The sequence below is a fragment of the Lygodium microphyllum genome, chromosome 13 (assembly GCF_053477565.2).
Source record: "Lygodium microphyllum isolate KBCC chromosome 13, Lygodium_microphyllum_v1.1.10, whole genome shotgun sequence".
NCBI lineage: Eukaryota > Viridiplantae > Streptophyta > Polypodiopsida > Schizaeales > Lygodiaceae > Lygodium > Lygodium microphyllum.
Window position 1 is genome coordinate 81630085 of NC_141147.1, and position 19061 is coordinate 81649145.

Genomic DNA, 19061 nt, shown 5'->3' on the forward strand with positions numbered 1-19061 from the left:
AGACAAAAAAGGGGGTCAATAAAGCCACTTCTCTAACATGACTCATATTTCAAAAAATTTATTGATAATTATTATTCAGAAGCTTGCCCACGCATAAGGATGCATCCAATTAATAAGCAAGTACAACAGATCAATCTAAGATGAAGGAATGAAGGATCAATAAGATGGAAGGAATATTTTCTTTAAAGAAATTTATTTGCTCAAGGAGATTAATATTCACAACTATGAAAGTGTACAATTCCATTAGACTAGCGATGCCAAATAAGATCCATCGAAACCCAAAACCCAGAGCTGATATATTGCAAGGTAGATTAGAAGCAAACGTTGACATTAGAGGATCTTCATAGATAAATCCTGGCAAACCTTACAAACAATTTATACATTTATATTGCCATAACGGCCAACGCTCTACTGAAGGCGATTTCTCAAACAGCTTAGACGCGACAATCATCGCATTTCTTGGAGAGTCGATGACAAGGGGAACCCACTAGCTAATGAATCAATGTAATTGTGCTGTTGAAACGAGTCTTGAAATCAGATGCAAGGCTGGTGCCATGTGCCAGGCAAATATATCTACTGACTATACAACTGATTGCCATGTGCCAGGCAAAGAAGTTAAACACTCCTAACGACCTGACAGCCTCTAACCACTTTCAACCCTCCAATCTTGATTCTCTCTTGCAAAGAAGACTTCATTCCTACTATAATACATGCGGACTTTCTTAAGCTCATAAAAAGGTCAGAGGCTTAATAATGTCAAATATTACATCAACCTCAGTGCCAGAAAGACCTTGTATGTACACAAGTTATGAAAAAGTTTGCCCCCTTCTGTATAGTACTTCACCCAGTTCTTTGTAAAGTTCCATTTGTTGTTCCACAGTCAATGTTTTTAGAATCTGCCATGACAAGAATAATCAGAGCATACAACTAGCATGCCAACGAATAAGTCATCCTATCGTAAGGGCCCTTATGATGAGCATACCTGATCTAGGATATCCGCCACAGAAACGTTAAGAGGGGCAATAAACGACTGGTAGTAGATGTACGAAAAGACAGCCATTACCATCTGCAAGCTCAGCAAAACATAATTGCAAATCATTTAGAGGATACTGGGTTCAATGTTTAAAAAATACAACATTTTTACAGGTGCAAATTCAACATATGAGCTGCAAGAAAACAGCACCAATGAACTTTCATATGTTAGGAGAGTGCAAATTTCGCACCTTACCTGCTTCCACCTCTGTCTACAACCAGATTAAGTGTGAAAAGACATACCTGGCAATCCATACGGTCTGTGATGCCTCCATGTCCAGGTATGCTGTCACCAAAGTCCTGCACACGAAACCTCTTTCATATTGGAAAGTTTATGAAACTAACAGAGGGCAAAAACCCCACATAGATAGTACTAGACAACAAACCTTGATTTTGAATGCCCGCTTGAATCCACTAGCAAAAAATCCTCCAAATGGTGCAATGATGGATGCAAACAGGCCATATGCTAATGCATGACTCTGTACTGGTAGAATCGACACTTCTTTCCATGGAAACTGCAAGAAGTCAGCCAACAGTGAACAAAAAGGAGAGAACGTGTAAGTATTAACTCATCTACATTCTCTTATCTTTTTCCAAAGAGACTCAGTGTTTACCGCAGCACAAAGGAGCAAGAAATGGAAAAAGAGAAAAAGAAAAGGCGCCTTAAATGGCAACTAGACCCGGGAAAAAATTAAATGCACGGGCACGATCCTCAAGAAGTCTTGGAGTCGCCCAAGGAGAGTAAAAGAATAAAAAGCGCACCATTAAGTGCGAAAACACTTCCAAAACCTTGTAAAAGAGCGCCAGGCTCACTCCTATGCAAATTGTATGCATTAGTCGGGGATAGGATAGACTAGAACGGTGGGAAATGAGGAAATGGGCCTAGGCTAATGGCCGGCCATGTAAAAAAGGGGGATGACCGCCCATGGAAAATAGGGCATGTATATAAAGTTGAAAAGTGAATGGGAAGCTCATTCTTGTGTGTGGCCAAAGCTTCTTCTTCTTCTTCTCTTGTTTCTTACCTTCTTACTTGTGTTTGAGAGAGGGATTGAGAGAGTGTGAGGGAGTGAGGGAGTGATTGTGTGAGAGTGAGGGATCTTGGAGAAGAAGCTCTCCATCTTCTCTCTTCATCTTCTCCTCCTCTCTTTTCTTCTCTTGTCTCGCACGTGGCTATGGAGGATGAAGCTCATGGGAGAGGGATTGAGGTTGCTTGAGCTTGCCTCAAGGATCGTGGAGCTACCGATGTGCAAGAAAGAGGAGGGTACTCGATCAAGCATCAAGGTAAGCTCACCACACCCGTAAGGTAAGCATTGCGCGTCGGCTATGTGAGAGGTAGCCATGGCTGCTCGGTTCGAAACACTTGAGCAATAAGTGGTCCATAGGTCTCGGGGTAGAGCTTGAAGCTCCCCTCCATTTTGGTTCCGTTGCCGGGACCAACGGAATCCACCCTTGAGCGCCACGCGCATCAGATCGAGCATGGAAGTAGGGTTTCCAACCTGAACCAGTACTCGAGATAACTAGGAGATTTAGGAGGGTTTAATCCGTGGAACAAGTAAGTATTTGGGTTTGTTGGAAGCATTAGATTAGGACTACTATTCTGCATTTCTATTTTTCATATTAGCTGCACTAGATTAAGGTTAGATTAGAGTAAGAAAAGCGAAACAGAGATTTTGGCTGCTGCTGGAAACAGGAAAACAAGGGACCAGATTCAAGTTTCTGGGTGAAACAGGGTTAGGGAACTGGCTATGAGGTTTTGCAGTGCTGGGAAAGGACCTTTAGAGGCTTGGGAGGCCAGGACAGACCTCATTTCTTTAGTTGGCCTTGTGAGAGAGAGAGAGAGAGAGAGAGAGAGCTTCTGGTTCACAGGACGAGGAAACGCGACCCCGATTCTAGGCGCATTCGATTCGTGCTGCTTCAAGTGAGTCCGGTGTGTTCCAATTATTCTCTAATCAGATATGGAAAGTCTGTGGTAATTGAGTGCAGCAGGCATTAGGAAGGATTCAAACGCGCCGGAATCGCGCCTGCCGCCGACGCAGTCAGACCAACTCGCAGTGGTCCGATCCCCAGAATCGGACCACCCGAGTCCTGGGGTCGGACTGTCCGATTCCCAGAATCGGACCGTCCGACTGAGAGAGTCGGACGAGACCGGTCCGATTGCAAGAATCGGACCAACCCGATCGGACGTGCCACGTGGCACTCGGACTGCCCATTCGAATCGGACCATCGTAGTCGGACCATTGGGGCCGGACTCGGACGAGTCCATAGTCGGCGGACCACTTCGAAAGTAGGACCACCCTCCTGGTCCGATTCCCAAAATCGGACCACCAGAGTCGGACGAGTTCCAGAATCGGACCAACCCCATCCGACTATTAGAGTCGGACCAGACCGGTCCGATTGCAAGAATCGGACTGTCCGACTCCCAGAGTCGGACCAGCTCTGTCCGATTCCCAGAATCGGACCATCTTGCCAGAAGAAAAAGATAAAGATCTTTTGTTGGCCTTGCCACAGACCTAACCCCAGGGACGCAACCCTGAACACCCCCAAGACCCAGTTTGACCATTAGAACCTCAGAGACTAATCGAACTTAGGGTGCGGAAAGACCGTAGAATAGCCGAGAACCGAGCTGGGAACTCAAATTAGGCTGGGAACGTGGGTAGAAACAAGGTGGAGTTGGCATTAAACACTTTCTGCATCGGCACTTCACTCTTGTGCTCCACTAAACCTACACAGCAAGAAAAGAGAAAAGCCACCAAGCACCACGAAAGCAGTAAGCACAACGTGTCAGTAAGGATCGCCGCTGCTTTCGAATAACAATGAGCACATCTGGATACCTAATAACATTAAGGAACCCACTAGTAGGAGAAGACCCCAAGACTTAGACAGGTGCTTGAGCGCCCTACTAGTAGTACCTGGAGAGAACACGAAGACACGGGAAGCAACAAGATAGAGGAGTGAAAGCTGCCGGAGCTGATTGGATTCATTGACAACCTCATGGAGCTGGAAGCAGAAGCAATGTCAGGATCAAGAGGTGAACAAGGAGAAGACCAATTAGACTTAGGAGAATTTCCAACCTCGGTCCAGGAACTGGTCCACGACTACGATCTACTCACCAGGACCGTGATCCAAGGTAGATCTGTAGAGGAAGTGGTAGCTAACCTAGAAGAAGAGAGAAGAGCTATCAAGAGAGCGCTGGAAGGCATAATTGCCTACAACCATGAGCAAAGGGCTAGAAGACTGCAGCAAGACGTGGATATGTACGAGGCTAGACGAGTACTAGACCTAGCTAGGGCAGCCAAGTCCGGACCGAACGTAGAGAGGGAACGGGCAGCAGAGGCTGGCATGACGTTGAGTGAACTGGTGGCAAAGCGACTCGTGGACAATACATCCGTGGAACAGAGTGCTACTGCCCTAGCCACCGCTCTACTATCAGGATTGGGAGTCACGCAAGGGGCTAAAGGGCAGGCTAGAATGCCCATAGTAGCAAAACAACTAGCTCGATACGAACCTAGCAGTGACCCGTACAGCTTCATGGAGCAGTTCAAGCAAGTATGGGAGGCAAACGGTCTTACTGACCCTGCGCAACGAGCTCAAGCCTTCGCCCTGTGTTTAGGTGACAAGGGGAGGACCTGGTACTCTAGTCTGGATGACGCAGAACGTACAAACTTCGCTCGCCTTCAGGGCCTCTTCATCAAGAGGTTCTCGGAGGCGGGGTATTCAGATAACCTCATTGTTAGGTTGATGAATATAAGTCAAAGGGAGAAGGAGGACGTTAGGGATTACGTTACTCAGGTGCGTAGCCTCTACAAGAGAATCCCTGCCAATGAGCGACCTACCGAGAGGGCAGTGTCTACAGTGTTCATGAACGGGATTCGGAGTGAGGAGCTCTACAAGGCTTTGGCCAATAACTCCACCTTACAACGAGACGTGCTAGCTCGAGTCTTCGAGGAGGCAATACACATAGATGATCAACTCAGGGAACGTAGCATAAGGATTACCAACCGAGATAGTGCAAGCCAGAGGGACCCTGAGAGATCAACCACCTTGGGGGAAAAAGCAACTGCTAGAGTGCAGGATAAGGGAAAGAGTGTAGACCACGACCAAGGGATGGCAGAGATGAGAATGGAGATTGCACGGTTGCAAGAGCTCGTTAGAAATCCTGTGAGATCGCACGTACAATGTGTGTACTGCGGCAGCAATCACCTCCCAGTGGAGTGCCAAGATCCTAGATCTCAGCCGTGCTCAAATGGCGGTAGATTCGGACATGATGCAGCGCATTGCAGAATGCCGAGGAGATTCCCATACATGCAGCAGTACAACCCTCCATACTTTCGTAATCGGCCACCTAATTTCTTTGGCAGGGGAACTCAGTTAGCTCTTCCAGCACCAACTGACTCAAGACTTGCCGTGCCTAGGCTGGAGATGAACCCAACTGGTATACCCAGAACACCAGGGCCTTTTGTGACTCACCCACCTAGCGACGCTCCTGTTCACTTTGTGGAGGAGCCTAATGAGGAAGAGGCATATGTCAATCCGTATATATCCTACGATGAGGAGGGCAACCCAGTCCTGATGGACTATCGGCCAGTGCCGGTGATGGCTTTAGAAAGAGGACGAGGCAGAGGCTTTGGAGGGCCTAGCCAGGATCCAGTCACATGCTGGACTTGCGGCCACCGAGGCCACATTTCATCACGCTGCCCAGAGCGAGAACAAGCTAACAAAGACAAAGCGGATCTCCGATGCACGGAGTGTGGAATCACACATCTGTCTCCTGACTATCCTAGGCGGAAGCCATCAACGAGCACTGCCAACATGCCATCGGTGCCTTTGGGGCTCTTTGGAGTTGAAACTTTTGGTAGTGAGGATACGCCCATCCCACTACATGCTATGACGCGAGCTCAAACGAAACAAGCAGGCATCTCCTTGCCAGGGCCAAGTAACCTTGATGCAACCTCAATAGGGAAGAAAAGCCGAAGGAGACGGAAAAAGAGAACCGATGCGAAGATAACCCTTAAAACCGAGGAAACGACTACGCTGGTAATGGGAAAGAAGGTCACAGACGCAGAGGCAGAGACCTCGGCTCCTAAGACAGCAGAGCTAGGGAGTGCCAAGGTGGGGAAATATCCCCACCCCAAACGGCAACTCGAGACTATAGCCAAGTTCAAGGAGTGGGTCAAGGACGCTCGAAAGCACCTCGAGGATACTGAACCCATATTGGAAGACCCTATGGACGACTTCTCCAGTGTTAGCACACCAGTCTCACCCTCAAAACCACAGGCTGGGAGCATACCTGCACCACTAGGAGGAACTCAGCAGCAAGGCCGGGGGGAAACTTACCAGGGCAGACGGAATGCATGGCCTAGAACTGCTAGCCTCAGAGGAAGACAAGGATCCAGTAGCCTCCTCACAACCTTGCTGTCTACTCCAGTAACTCTAAGCTTGGAGGATCTGCTTAGGCAAAATCATTTCTTGTGGCAGGAGTTAAAAGACTCGATTGAGGGACACACAGGACTTGCGGGTGCTGATCCGCAAGATCATGATGCAGTTACACGGATCCCAAGTCTAACTCTACACTCAGATCCTAAGTCTTTGCACATCAATGCTTTTTGAGAAGGCACTGAAATGCACGCAATTTTGCCCGTCCTAGCCTTAGGAAACATGACTCGAAAAGGAATTGTAGACACAGGCGCCGGTGTTAGTGTGCTAAACCATGCGGTCCTAGAGGCATGGGGAAACCCTCTTGTAGAAACTGCTAGATTCAATGTCACGCTAGCAAACGGAATGAGGATAAGACCATTTGGGGTCTTAAAGAATTGGCCGGTAAAGATTGCCGGTGTGCAATTTTCGGTAAACTTCATTGTCATGAAGGGAGTGGATTACAACATACTATTAGGCCGACCTTGGATGAGGAATACACGAGTCATAGAGGACTGGGGCAATGGATTGATTTTCCTAGGGAACAGAACACGTGCAGTGAGGGTAGAGATGGACACTTGGACGACGACACCTGTTGACCTTGCTGCCATCTCGGCTATGCTAAAAGGCGATACTCAAACGACCAAGCCCTATGGATCGCTCGCTAGATATATTCCTTGCCCTGAGGATGAGAGGGATTGGATGCACGTTTTGGCAACCATTGACCTACCATTCTCGGATAAGGAAGGACCACATCAGCAGGCTACTAAAGCCGCAACCCTGCCAACTGAGGAGCCAGTTGTGCCGCTTTGCATGATGGCAGGAAGCTCATTCAACCCAGGCAAACCGGCCTCGTCCCGCATCCCCAACAACAAATTAGAGCTTCAGGAAATCGTAGAGTATCTGACCAATAAATTGGACGGCAATTTGACTGCTAACTTAAAACCTCTACGTGACCTTTTAGCTAGACCAGAATGGAAATGGACCAAGGTCCACGACCTGGACTTGTTATATAACTAGGCTTTAGTTATTGACGACAAGGAGATTGAAGAGGGAAGCTTAGGGGATAACGAGCAGTCAGAAGGACAGGACCCGGATGATGAGTATGAGGACTGTCACTCTACGGGAGAAGAGAGTGAAGAAGAGGTAGACACAATAGAGTACGACACGGAGGGAAAAGCGATAGAACAAATCAGGGCAGACTTGAGGTCTAGGAAAGAAGGGATCAGTCGGAAAGAAAAAGGAGTCATGCTAATGGAGTGTGACAGCTCCTGGCTAGAACGAATAGAAGCCGTGGATTACGAGCAAGCCGGAGTAGCACAACCATGGGTAATCCCAGTGCTCAAGACAGATTCACCTACAGAACTACGACCCCCTGGGGAAACACCTTCCCCAAGTGAGGGATGCGAGTTCAACTCAGAGTCGGGAGTTAGCACTGAGAGTGATGCCGCGATACCGCAACCCTCTAAGGTCAAACGCACCAAGGGAGACTTGCAAGTCCACTTGAGGCGCAGGAGACCAAAAGAGGAGGCCAGGAAGCAAGCAAGGGACTCACAAGCGGAAAGGCAGAGGAAACCACAAGATCTACCCAAACGGTTTACAAAATTTAAAAAGGGTGACAGAGTGGTGGTTCTGTTAGATGCAAAAAGACAAGGTCAAACTAGTGAACCGATCGAGGGACCCGCCAAAGTCAAAGAGGTTAACTTGGCTGGGAAAGGTGAAAAACCAAGACCGGTATTCGTTGCAGATGACTTGGGGGAGGAGAAAGAGACCAAACTCGTTGCGCTCCTGCAAGAGTACATTGACGTATTTGCTTGGATATTGGACGAACTTAAGGGAGTCGACCCTAGGGTCGTGACTCATAACATCTCAATGGTTCCAAATGCAGTGCCAACGAAACAACGAACTTAACCCATGAATCCCAAGTACGCCCATGCAGTGAAGGAGGAGATTGATAAACTCATGAGGGCAGGTTTCATATATGAGATCGAGCACACGGATTGGGTATCACCTATCGTGATTGTCATGAAGAAAAATGAAAAAATCCAAGTGTGTGTGAACTACAAAAAAGTGAATGCCGCTACAAAAAGGAATAATTATCCTTTACCTTACACCGAGCACATGCTTGAGAGGGTAGCAGGAAAAGAAGCCTACAGTTTTCTGGATGGGTTCTCGGGCTACAATCAAGTGCAAGTGCACCCCGACGACAGACACAAGACTGCCTTTGCCACGGAATGGGGCGTGTTCACCTACATTGTCATGCCTTTTGGGCTAATGAACGCACCTGCAACTTTCCAATGCCTAATGTGCACTATCTTTAAGGACATGCTTAGGCACGAACTGGAAGTGTTTGTAGACAACCTATGTTTACACTCTAGTTGGGCCGAACACTTGGAGAAATTGAGAGCTGTCTTTGAAAGATGTAGGCTGTACCACCTCTCATTGAACCCCTTGAAGTGCCAGTTTTGGGTTAAACACGGATGCATCTTAGGGCACGTAGTGTCAAGGAACGGCATTGCTACTAACTTTTCCAAAGTCAGAGTCATTGTTGACCTACCGCCACCCGATAACTACAAGGGAGTCCAGTGCTTCTTGGGACACACTAGATATTATCGACGATTTGTGCTAAATTATGCACTAATAGCTAGACCATTGTGCAAGCTATTGATAGTGTTTGAGTGGACGAAGGAATGCCAACGCACATATGAGGAGTTGAAAAAGGCTCTTACGACTGCACCAATCTTGCGAGCCCCAGACTGGAACGTAACGTTCCATGTACACATAGACGCCTCTAAGTTCGCTATTGGAGCCGTGCTATGCCAGCCTGGTGAACATAACTTGGATTACCCGGTGAGTTTTGCCAGCAAGCAGCTCACAGAGACCGAGATGAACTATTCCACGACAGAAAGGGAGGGGTTGGCCATGGTATTTGCGGTAAAGAAATTTAGGCATTACCTGTTGGCCACTCCCTTTGTCTTCTTTGTTGACCATCAAGCCTTACTGTATCTTATGAACAAGCCTTCCGCTACAGGGCGCATAGCTAGATGGTTACTCCTTTTACTGGAGCTTGACTTCTCTGTGGTTGTACGCAAAGGAAAGCAGCACTACATGGCTGACCACATGTCCCGCATACCCACAGGAGAAGCCGCTGGGCAAGGCGTGCTTAACGATTTGCCGAACGCCCATCTTTTTAACTTGTCTAGCGAACGAGAATTATTTAAAGCGGATCTAATGTCGTATTGGGCCGATGACATAGTGCAAGTGCTAGAAAATGGACTCCCAGAGCGACCCATTGAGAAGGCCAGGCTGAAGAGACTTATCTTGAAAATTCAGCCACACCAACTGATAGCTGGCCAACTCTATAGGCTGAGACAAAACGGTTTATTGCGCAGATGCGTATGTGAACACGAGATGCACGATGCATTGAACGAAGCACATGGCGGAATCGCTGGAGGACACTTTAGCGGGGACACAACAGCCCGAAAGGTGCTACAATCCCAGCTATGGTAGCCCACCCTATTCCGCAATGCAGCTAAATTTGTAAAGCACTGCGATGAGTGCCAAAGGACCAAAGTGCCTGTGTGAAAGGACAAGATGGAGTTGACCCCGGTCATAGCCCGACAACCCTTCGAAAAATGGGGCATCGATTTTATCGGACCTATCAGTCCTGCAGCACAGTATTCCCAAGCTCGATACATCATAGTGGCGACCGACTATCTAACGAAATGGACAGAGGCACAAGCCACGAGGAAGAACGATGCTAGGACCACCGCAAAGTTCTTGTGGGAGCAGGTCATTTCACGGTTTGGCTGTCCAATCGAACTTGTAAGCGACCAAGGCACACACTTCATTAATGAAGTGATTGCCCACTTGCTCTCTACCTTCCTAATATTTCATCGGAAGTCCTCTCCCTATTATCCTCAGGCTAATGGCCAAGCCGAATCCACAAATAAAATCCTAGTCAACGTGCTTACAAAAGTCGTGTCTACTTCAAGAAGTGACTAGGACAACAAGCTAATGGCAGCCTTGTGGGCCTATCGCACAACTTATAAAACCGCTGTAGGACAGACGCCCTTTAGGCTGACGTACGGAACTGAAGTCATTTTGTCCTTGGAATTCTTCATCCCTAGTTTGAGGCTAGCAGTCTAAGAGCATTGGAAGGAAAGAGAGGCTTGGACTAACCGCTTGGTGAAACTCGAGCGCTTAACAGAGACCCGACTCCTCGCCACTCACTCTCTAATTTGTAAAAAGACGCAACGAAAGATGTGGTTTGACAAGCATGTCAAGCAGCGAGACTTCGAACAAGGGGACCTTGTTCTGCTGTACTCGGTAAAAGGACATAAACAGAAGATGAAGCTTCAGGGGCTAGGGCCTTTCAGAGTGCGCATAATCGGTAGGACCAGGAATGCCGAGTTGGAGACACTTAACGGTGAAGGAATAGGCTTTTTTAACGGCAGCCGCATTAAGAAGTACTATCCTCCTTCACATCCATTACATGAGCCACCCATGCTAGAACCCCCACTGAACGTCCGCATAGCTACTACTATAATTGACCTTACAGATCAGGACGAAGAAGCAGTGGCACCGGCGTACCTGCGGATCACAGTTACAGCAGGAGCGGTGTATTCTTTCGAAGCCTTGATTGATGAAGGTGCTGACTGCAACATCTTAACGCATGACCATTGGACACGCATCGGTCAACCGCAACTACAGCCCATTAACGCTAAACTCACCCCGTTTGGCGGTACCGCTTACCCACTCCTAGGAAAGTGCAAGGTGGTCGTTTCCATCGAGTCTGAAAATTTACCAACCTTCTTCCATGTGTTACCTGACACTAAAGGAGCTGGTAATGTGTCGCTATTGGGTCGCACTTTCAAGAAGCAAATCAACTGTAATGTGGATTACAACCTAAACCGCATACATCTTGCTATCGGCAATGTGCGCATAGTGACGACCTTTAGCAAGGGCTGTCTTAATTTCCCCACCTTTACGAAGCCACCGGTAGAAACCCCTACGACCACGCTTCAGACCGAGTCTGAACAGACAGAAACTACGGCCTCGTGCCGGGCTCCCGACCCCAAGCCCAAACCCACCAAGAGCGCACCCATAATCAGCATTTGGACAACCATGTGCTCGCCCACCCCTACATTGACCAATTTCTCACCGAAGAGAAATTACATGTTGCCAGTCGCCTCAATGCTAGAGATCTCTTTCACGACATTTTGACCTACATTTCCCAAGTCTCCATCCAACCATCTACTCTTGATTGTCATGCCCAACTCGAATACAATCCAAGCTTCTATGATTGGCTATTGGCTAGGTAAGTCAACCCACGCGAAACAGCGCTTACCTCGTCCTTCCTGTGCTAATCCTAGGAAGGATTCCTTGAAAGATCCCTGACAGAGGGGGGAGCAATGTGAGCAAGAGCAGAGCAAAAATGAAAAGTTATGCTATCTAGCTAGCAGATTGTTATAATTAAGTAAGTTTCTATGAAAAAATACTGCAGAGTAAAACAATAGCAATGGTCAAGCCTCTAAGCAAGTGTATCCATTTTGAACACATATTTTTCTCTCAAACTGAGTTCTGATTAAAAATAAGCCGATTGTTAGGCATTAATGTTGGCATGGTGTGTTGACAGGTCACCACCATGGCAGGACAGGGCAAAGGGAGCAAACTCCCATTCTCTGAAGAAGAGATGACCAAATTCAACATCAGCATCGAGACGCGAGGATTCAGTCAGTTCACTTTCAAGCACACACTGAATCTGGACGAGGCCATCCTGGAGAAACCCGCGATCAAAGACTTGGCGGACAGATGCCACCTCCACAAGTACGTGGAAAAGGTGGGACAGGCTGTGGATTACAGCATGTGTGCGGACTTCCTGAGGAACTTCGACAAGAGCAGGAACTGTGGCACTGTCACAGTAAAGACAGGGGAGCAGGAAAGAAGAATTGAAGTGCCCCTCAATGCAACAATCATAGAAAAGGCCCTGGGGCTTGTGCCAAAGAAAGAGAGACGGCCGAGACGAGATGTTTACACCATGCTGGGAGTCAAGAAAGAAGCGGTGCACACCGTGGATGGAATCAGCTTGGCTGACATCCCAGACCCAGCAGTGAAATTACAAGCGAAGCTGATCCATACCCTCTTCTCGGGCCAACGGTACAATGCGCTGATGAACAAGATCGGAGTCCCACTGTTGGAAAGCATAGCAACAGGAGTCCCTGAAGAGATAGACTGGAATGGATTCGTACAAAAAACCATTCAAAGTTCAGTTGCCCTCCTCACTCCGGCGGAAACACCAACAGGAGGAGAGTCCCCTGCCTCAACTGCGCGCTCCGCCAGGAAGAAACCTGCGTCAAAGGCAGCTACGATCAGATACGGGGGTATCCTGACAGCCATCATAGACGAAGCAATAAAAGATGAGGGCGTCATAGATGAGAAAGCCGCGCATCAAAGCCCACCTCACCACGAAGGAGGGGAATCAAGCGAGAGAACAATAAGTGACAAGGGAGAGCAGGAGGTGCCGCCTCCACGAGCGAGCAAACCCGAAAAACAAAGCAAAAGTGATAGGAGACAAAAGGAAAAGAAAGAGAAATTAAGTAAGGAAGAATGGGCTGACATCAAAAGGGCTCAAAGAGAGTCTCGAAGGGCTGAGGAAGAAAGGAGGAGGAAAGAGGAGGAGGAGCTTGCCAGGAAGGTTCAAGAAGGCGAAGCCACTGTTCCACAAGAACATGCCACGGAGCCCCAGTCATGGCAGGAGCTAGAAGAACAGAACCGGTTAATAAGGGAAATCGAATTCCTAAAAAATGAAGGGCCAAGAGTCTCAATAGCTGAAGCAAAACGGCTACAGGCGAAAGTGCAAAGATTGCAAGATGTGCCGGAGACCTCCCAGGAAGAGGTAGAAGCCCTCATGGCCATGACCTTTAATAAAAAAAGGCTATTCCTCGCTGAAATCCAAAGCCAAGAGCAGTTGGTGCAGGAGAAATCAAAAATCCTGGCCGAGGCGCACCACAGGCTCAGCATTGTCGATCAAGCAAGAGGGATTGCTGAAGAACAGCTCGCTCAGAAATTAAGAGAAAAAAACCAGTTATGGTTTTTATCAAATGAGCAGCAACAGGTAGTAACCACCCTGGCGAGCCAACTGGAGGAACAAAGGCAAAGGATAAAGAAGAGAGCCATGGAGTGGGAAAGGAAAAACTTTGACAAGGTAAGGGACTTAACTGAACGCCTGGCAGTGGCAGAATGCGAAAGAATGCTCGCCGAAGCTAGGGTTGAGGCTACAGAGATAACCACTAAGACCCAGCGACCCGCCTTCCTCAACACAGTGCTCCACGTGACGCAAGCTGAGGGCGATGATACAGTGGAAAAGGTAAAAAGAAAGTTAGAGCTAACCACCCGGGCTCTAAGATACGGTCTTCAAGAGCGGGAGCTTCCAACAAGTACAGGAATAACTAAAGAGCAACAATTCTACTACCTGCGTTGTACGGGCCTTTCCACTGCTGAGCTCAAGGAGTTAGGTTTTCAAGAGCAGGAGCATCCACCGCCTCCACCACCAGTCATTCCTCCTATGGTTAAGCGAAATGTCGAAGAGGGTCCGGATTTCGAGCAAGACGATGACGAAAAGTCACAAAGGATGCCGAGTCCGCCTCAACCCGAGATCCCACAAGAGGAACCTGCAGATGCCGATCTACCTGAACACATAGTTGCAGCTAAGGAGAAGGAGACAAGAGTTAGCTGAGGAGGCCCAATGTCGAGCACGCACACTTCCACGACAACTCCCTGAGGAGCCCATGCCACTGAGGAATGATACACATCGTGTAGACTGGCCCCAGGAGTTGGTCATCTGGTGCCAGCGAGAGCTACATAAGAGGCCGTTCGAGCTTTCATTTGCTTTCCCACGCTCTCTGGACCGGGCCCTACCTTTAGGAGTCCTAGCCAAGATCAAAGATCTGACTAGCAAACTTGCGAACAGATGGATGGAAGAAAGAAGCATGACAATGACTAGGTGGAGACAAGAGCCACGAGAGTACTGGGAGGACAAGGTCAATCTGGTTCCCAAATCCGTCCAAGGCTACGAGGCACAGCCGAAATGGCGAAGGAGGATTTGGGACACCAATTTTGATGCCTGGACCGCATTTTGTAGCTCTCCCCGAAGAGCGTAACGATCCCATCTACATGCCCTACCCCCGTAGGCATGGAGTGGACTACGATAGAGATTTACATGGGGATTATGACTTCCCGAAAATCTATAATGTAAATGCTAAAAGCCCGGAGGAGTGCTTAGTATTTAGGGTAGAAGATATACTTCCCTCCATAAAATCGTTTTCTTGTAGACTTCTCTTCCTGCCCCGATCCAGCATTCTTAACCACTTGTAATTACCTCCGACTTCTCAAATTCCTGCTACTCCAGAAACCTGCAGCATAGGAAGCCCATCTCCCCCCACTCTTTTTTTATATTAACTTAGGAATAGATAGTAGAGCCATGACTAGGTTAATGATGCGGGCTACTCTCCTCCCTGCCTTCTGCCTAGAGCTCTTAAAAAATATGAGTGACACCCGTTTTGCAAGGTGTAATCACCCCTTCTTGTCCACCACTCCTCTGAGAGCTAAAGACGGTATTAAAGAATACCTACAAAGTCACGCATTTTTATCACAATGCCTGCGACCGCCCCGTGACTAAATAGGTGCCACATACCTTGCCCAATGTACTCTCTCCCATTCCACCCAAAAAAAAAAGTGCTTGCAGTCTTCCTTCACTATTATGGTGCACCACACTCACTGCATCTAGCGTCCTCTCTAGCCCCTCCCCCACTTCACACTTAGGGCACATCAAGGGCAAGACTTTCAGACCTGTCACCCTAAGTTTTGCACCGCACCTCCAACGCCGCACGAACTGGGTCCTCAAGTGTGGGACATTACCAAAGGCTTGCCCAAGGTTAGACCCATCTCCCAGTTCCACTGGCACGGGCACCATGCACTACACAGTGAGACAGACACACCCCCTAGGAAGTGCACCACTTTTCTTGCAGGTTACGTTCATGTTTCAAGAACGGGCTGCTTGATTGAAGGAGATCATCTACTACATCCTCCAATGACAAGGAATTTTTCCAGGAGTCGGATATGACCCCATTACTGCAACTTCAGGAGCTTCGCTGCGAAGGTTTAAATGGCTCAACAGATTTCATGTTGCCAATCATCCGCCTACTGATGGCTGCCATGACTGAACCAAATCAAGCAGAAGGAAAACCCAGTGATGGAGCTGCCATTGGCATAGATCTTGGAACCTCATCGTCCGATGATCCATGCTCACCGCTTCAAGATCTACGGATCACTTATTGATACCACAAGCTTGAAGACTTTCAACTCAAAACTGAAGATTCTCTACTCACAGACAAGGGTTTTCAGCCCAAGCCACGGCTTTTCAAGGCAAACAGCGTTCGGGGGGTTTCTCCAGAATAAATCCCTCCAATACCATCCTCCTAAGGGATTGCTTATTGCTTCAAGCGTTTCGGATACTCAAAAGACGACCGGCTCCATAGGGGCGCCAGAACAGTGTGAAGGATGCCGAGAATCTTCATGAAGCCTAAAGCACGCCGGAATCTCTCCTGGTCATCGTCATCAAACTCCATCACCTCTCATTCACAAGCATCAATGTCATCTACCCACCAGTTCCACCTAGCAATAGCATCATCTATCCCACTACTTCCCACCACAGTGCCATGGGACTGGCACTTGGCTAGGAGGGGGGTAATGTCTACCGCAGCACAGAGGAGCGGGAAATGGAAAAAGAGAAAAAGAAAAGGCGCCTTAAATGGCAACTAGACCCGAGAAAAAATTAAATGCACGGGCACGATCCTCAAGAAGTCTTGGAGTCGCCCAAGGAGAGTAAAAGAATAAAAAGCGCACCATTAAGTGCGAAAACACTTCCAAAACCTTGTAAAAGAGCGCCAGGCTCACTCCTATGCAAATTGTATGCATTAGTCGAGGATAGGATAGACTAGAACGGTGGAAAATGAGGAAATGGACCTAGGCTAATGGCCGGCCATGTAAAAAAGGGGGATGACCGCCCATGGAAAATAGGGCATGTATATAAAGTTGAAAAGTGAATGGGAAGCTCATTCTTGTGTGTGGCCAAAGCTTCTCTTCTTCTTCTCTTGTTTCTTACCTTCTTGCTTGTGTTTGAGAGAGGGATTGAGAGTGTGAGGAAGTGAGGGAGTGATTGTGTGAGAGTGAGGGATCTTGGAGAAGAAGCTCTCCATCTTCTCTCTTCATCTTCTCCTCATCTCTTTTCTTCTCTTGTCTCGCACGTGGCTATGGAGGATGAAGCTCATGGAAGAGGGATTGAGGTTGCTTGAGCTTGCCTCAAGGATAGTGGAGCTACCGATGTGCAAGAAAGAGGAGGGTACTCGATCAAGCATCAAGGTAAGCTCACCACACCCGTAAGGTAGGCATTGCGCATCGGCTATGCGAGAGGTAGCTATGGCTGCTCGGTTCGAAACACTTGAGCAATAAGTGGTCCGTAGGTCTCGGGGTAGAGCTTGAAGCTCCCCTCCACTCAGTCATCAAAATGGCTAGCATTCTGCAGAGTGAACCCTAACCTCACTCATGGAGGCTAGCATGTTGTACAACTTCAAAGAACCAACAACTCTATACTTCATCACACAGCAAATATTTCACATTCTACTCCCGTAAACAACACCCTAAAGACATGAGATGAAAGCTTCCAACAATGAAACACTGAACATCAACAGAAGCTTCTCTCCAGCAGCCTAAAATGACACCTGAATGTTGGCTATGATAAAGGTTATGATAACAATCTAGCATACCAGCCATGCATAATACACTCACAGAGCTCAAAGTTAACAAATATAGCACCCGTGGCCCCATTTGACACTGGGTATTCGAAATGCACCGATCAGATTCCCTCCCGGTATAAGAAGATATCCAGTATATCTAGTCTACCCTTTATCACCCATTTGATTTGATCTTTACAGCCACAAAATCTCAGGCTCCGGACAGAGTGAGAGAAGCAGGGGATGATGTACAAAATGCATGGTCTTGAGACACTAAAACTTGTGGTACACTTAATTACAACATTGGGATCGCATTATTAACTTTTAAGGAGTTAAACATATGAATGAATCTGAGGACAGTTCCAAATCAACTATAATCTAAAGTTAGTGGAGACCGAGTAAAACTGTCTATCTCAGGCTCCAGACTGACTAGACACAGCAAATGCAGTAGGGAAGGTTTACAACATGCATGATCCTCAGACACTAAAACACACAGTGCAATTAATTACAGAGATGGGATCATATCAAAAAGGAATCTTATTATCAAGCTTCTGGAATTGAAAGAGAGTGAAATCTGCAATGTGAGGAGGCCTAAACAATGGAAATAGTTCTCAATGATGTGATGCACAGTCACACTAGCATAGACATATATCATCACTGATCCTCTTAACAACAAGACCATACTATGCCGGGTTCTTGAAAACAGAGCGCGCCTTCTGCCAGGTCAAACCAATCTGAAATTGAGGCCGAAAACGAACAGAGTGAGAACAAATAATCAGCTCTGTAATTACCCAAAACATAAGAGGGGAAAAGCAAGACCAAAGTGAGTTCAAACTGGACCTGAAAGCAGAAGAGATTATGAGCAAAATATTCTAGTCATATATCTGCCAAACTCATAAGGAAGAAAACCTGACTGCTGGAGGACAAAGAGCCACCATTGTTAAAGCAATAATTTGTTATTGCACTGTTCATTTTCAGGGCTCAATTGGGGCTCACTTTGATCTGGCAAAATCTAGACCTGTAACTCCAAAAAAAGGGGGAAAAGACATGAAAGGAAGTCCAAACTGAACCTGGGAGTATGAGCAAAATAATCTAGCCTTGTATCCACCAAAAAGAAGCTGCTGGTGAAGAAAAGACCACGGTTGATTAGGAGCTAGTTCTGTCAGAACAGTTGGAAAACAGTCTCTAGATGTTCACAATGCCCTCATCATTCTACCTACATACTAGTATATCGTGAAAGAAGGTGCCGAAAAACTGTTGGTGATCTCTAAAGATGCACTATCTCATTAGATTAAAGGTGCACAAGTTTGATCAAAGGTGAATTGTGCATTGGCTAATCCCAAAAGCACCACCAAAGCATTCTAGATCTTCACGATGTTCCTCATTTTCTACAGAGGAGAAAATAACGCAAGACGAAATTGAGTCCAAACTGAACCTGTAAGTATGAGCAACATAATCTAGCCTTGTATCCACCAAAAAATAGACAGGGAGAACAGCAAGCTGCTGGTGGAGAAAGGGGCTCTTGATTAGGAGCCTGTTTTGTAATAGCAGTTGAAACGGTCTCTAGGTGTTCACAGTGCCCATCATCATTCTACCTGTATTCAGATATTATCATCAAAGAAGGTGCCAACAAACTGATGTTCTTCTCTAAAGATGTGCTATATCATTAGATTGAAGGTGCACTAGTTCCTTTCAACATGAATTCTGTAGAGATATGCTAGGGTTTGCAAAAGAAAACATTGTGTGTATATCCACAACTGAAACACAGAGAACTCAAGCACAAATGCAAAAAATGCACACTCAAAAACGAAATGGAATAAGGCA

At 47.3% G+C, this 19061-nt stretch overlaps 1 protein-coding gene across 1 annotated transcript in view; it reads right to left on the reverse strand.

Annotated features, from left to right (window-relative positions):
• Positions 1–258: 258 nt before the first annotated feature.
• LOC148026839 (phosphatidate cytidylyltransferase 1-like) overlaps positions 259–19061 on the reverse strand; it is an 88368-nt gene continuing 69565 nt past the window's right edge. The window contains exons 8-11 of the mRNA XM_087691378.1: positions 1419–1547; positions 1276–1332; positions 983–1066; positions 259–896 (exon numbers count right to left, since the gene is read on the reverse strand). Coding sequence (XP_087547504.1) covers positions 807–896; positions 983–1066; positions 1276–1332; positions 1419–1547 — 360 coding nt within the window. The 3' untranslated portion in view covers positions 259–806. The remainder of the gene's footprint in view (positions 897–982; positions 1067–1275; positions 1333–1418; positions 1548–19061) is intronic.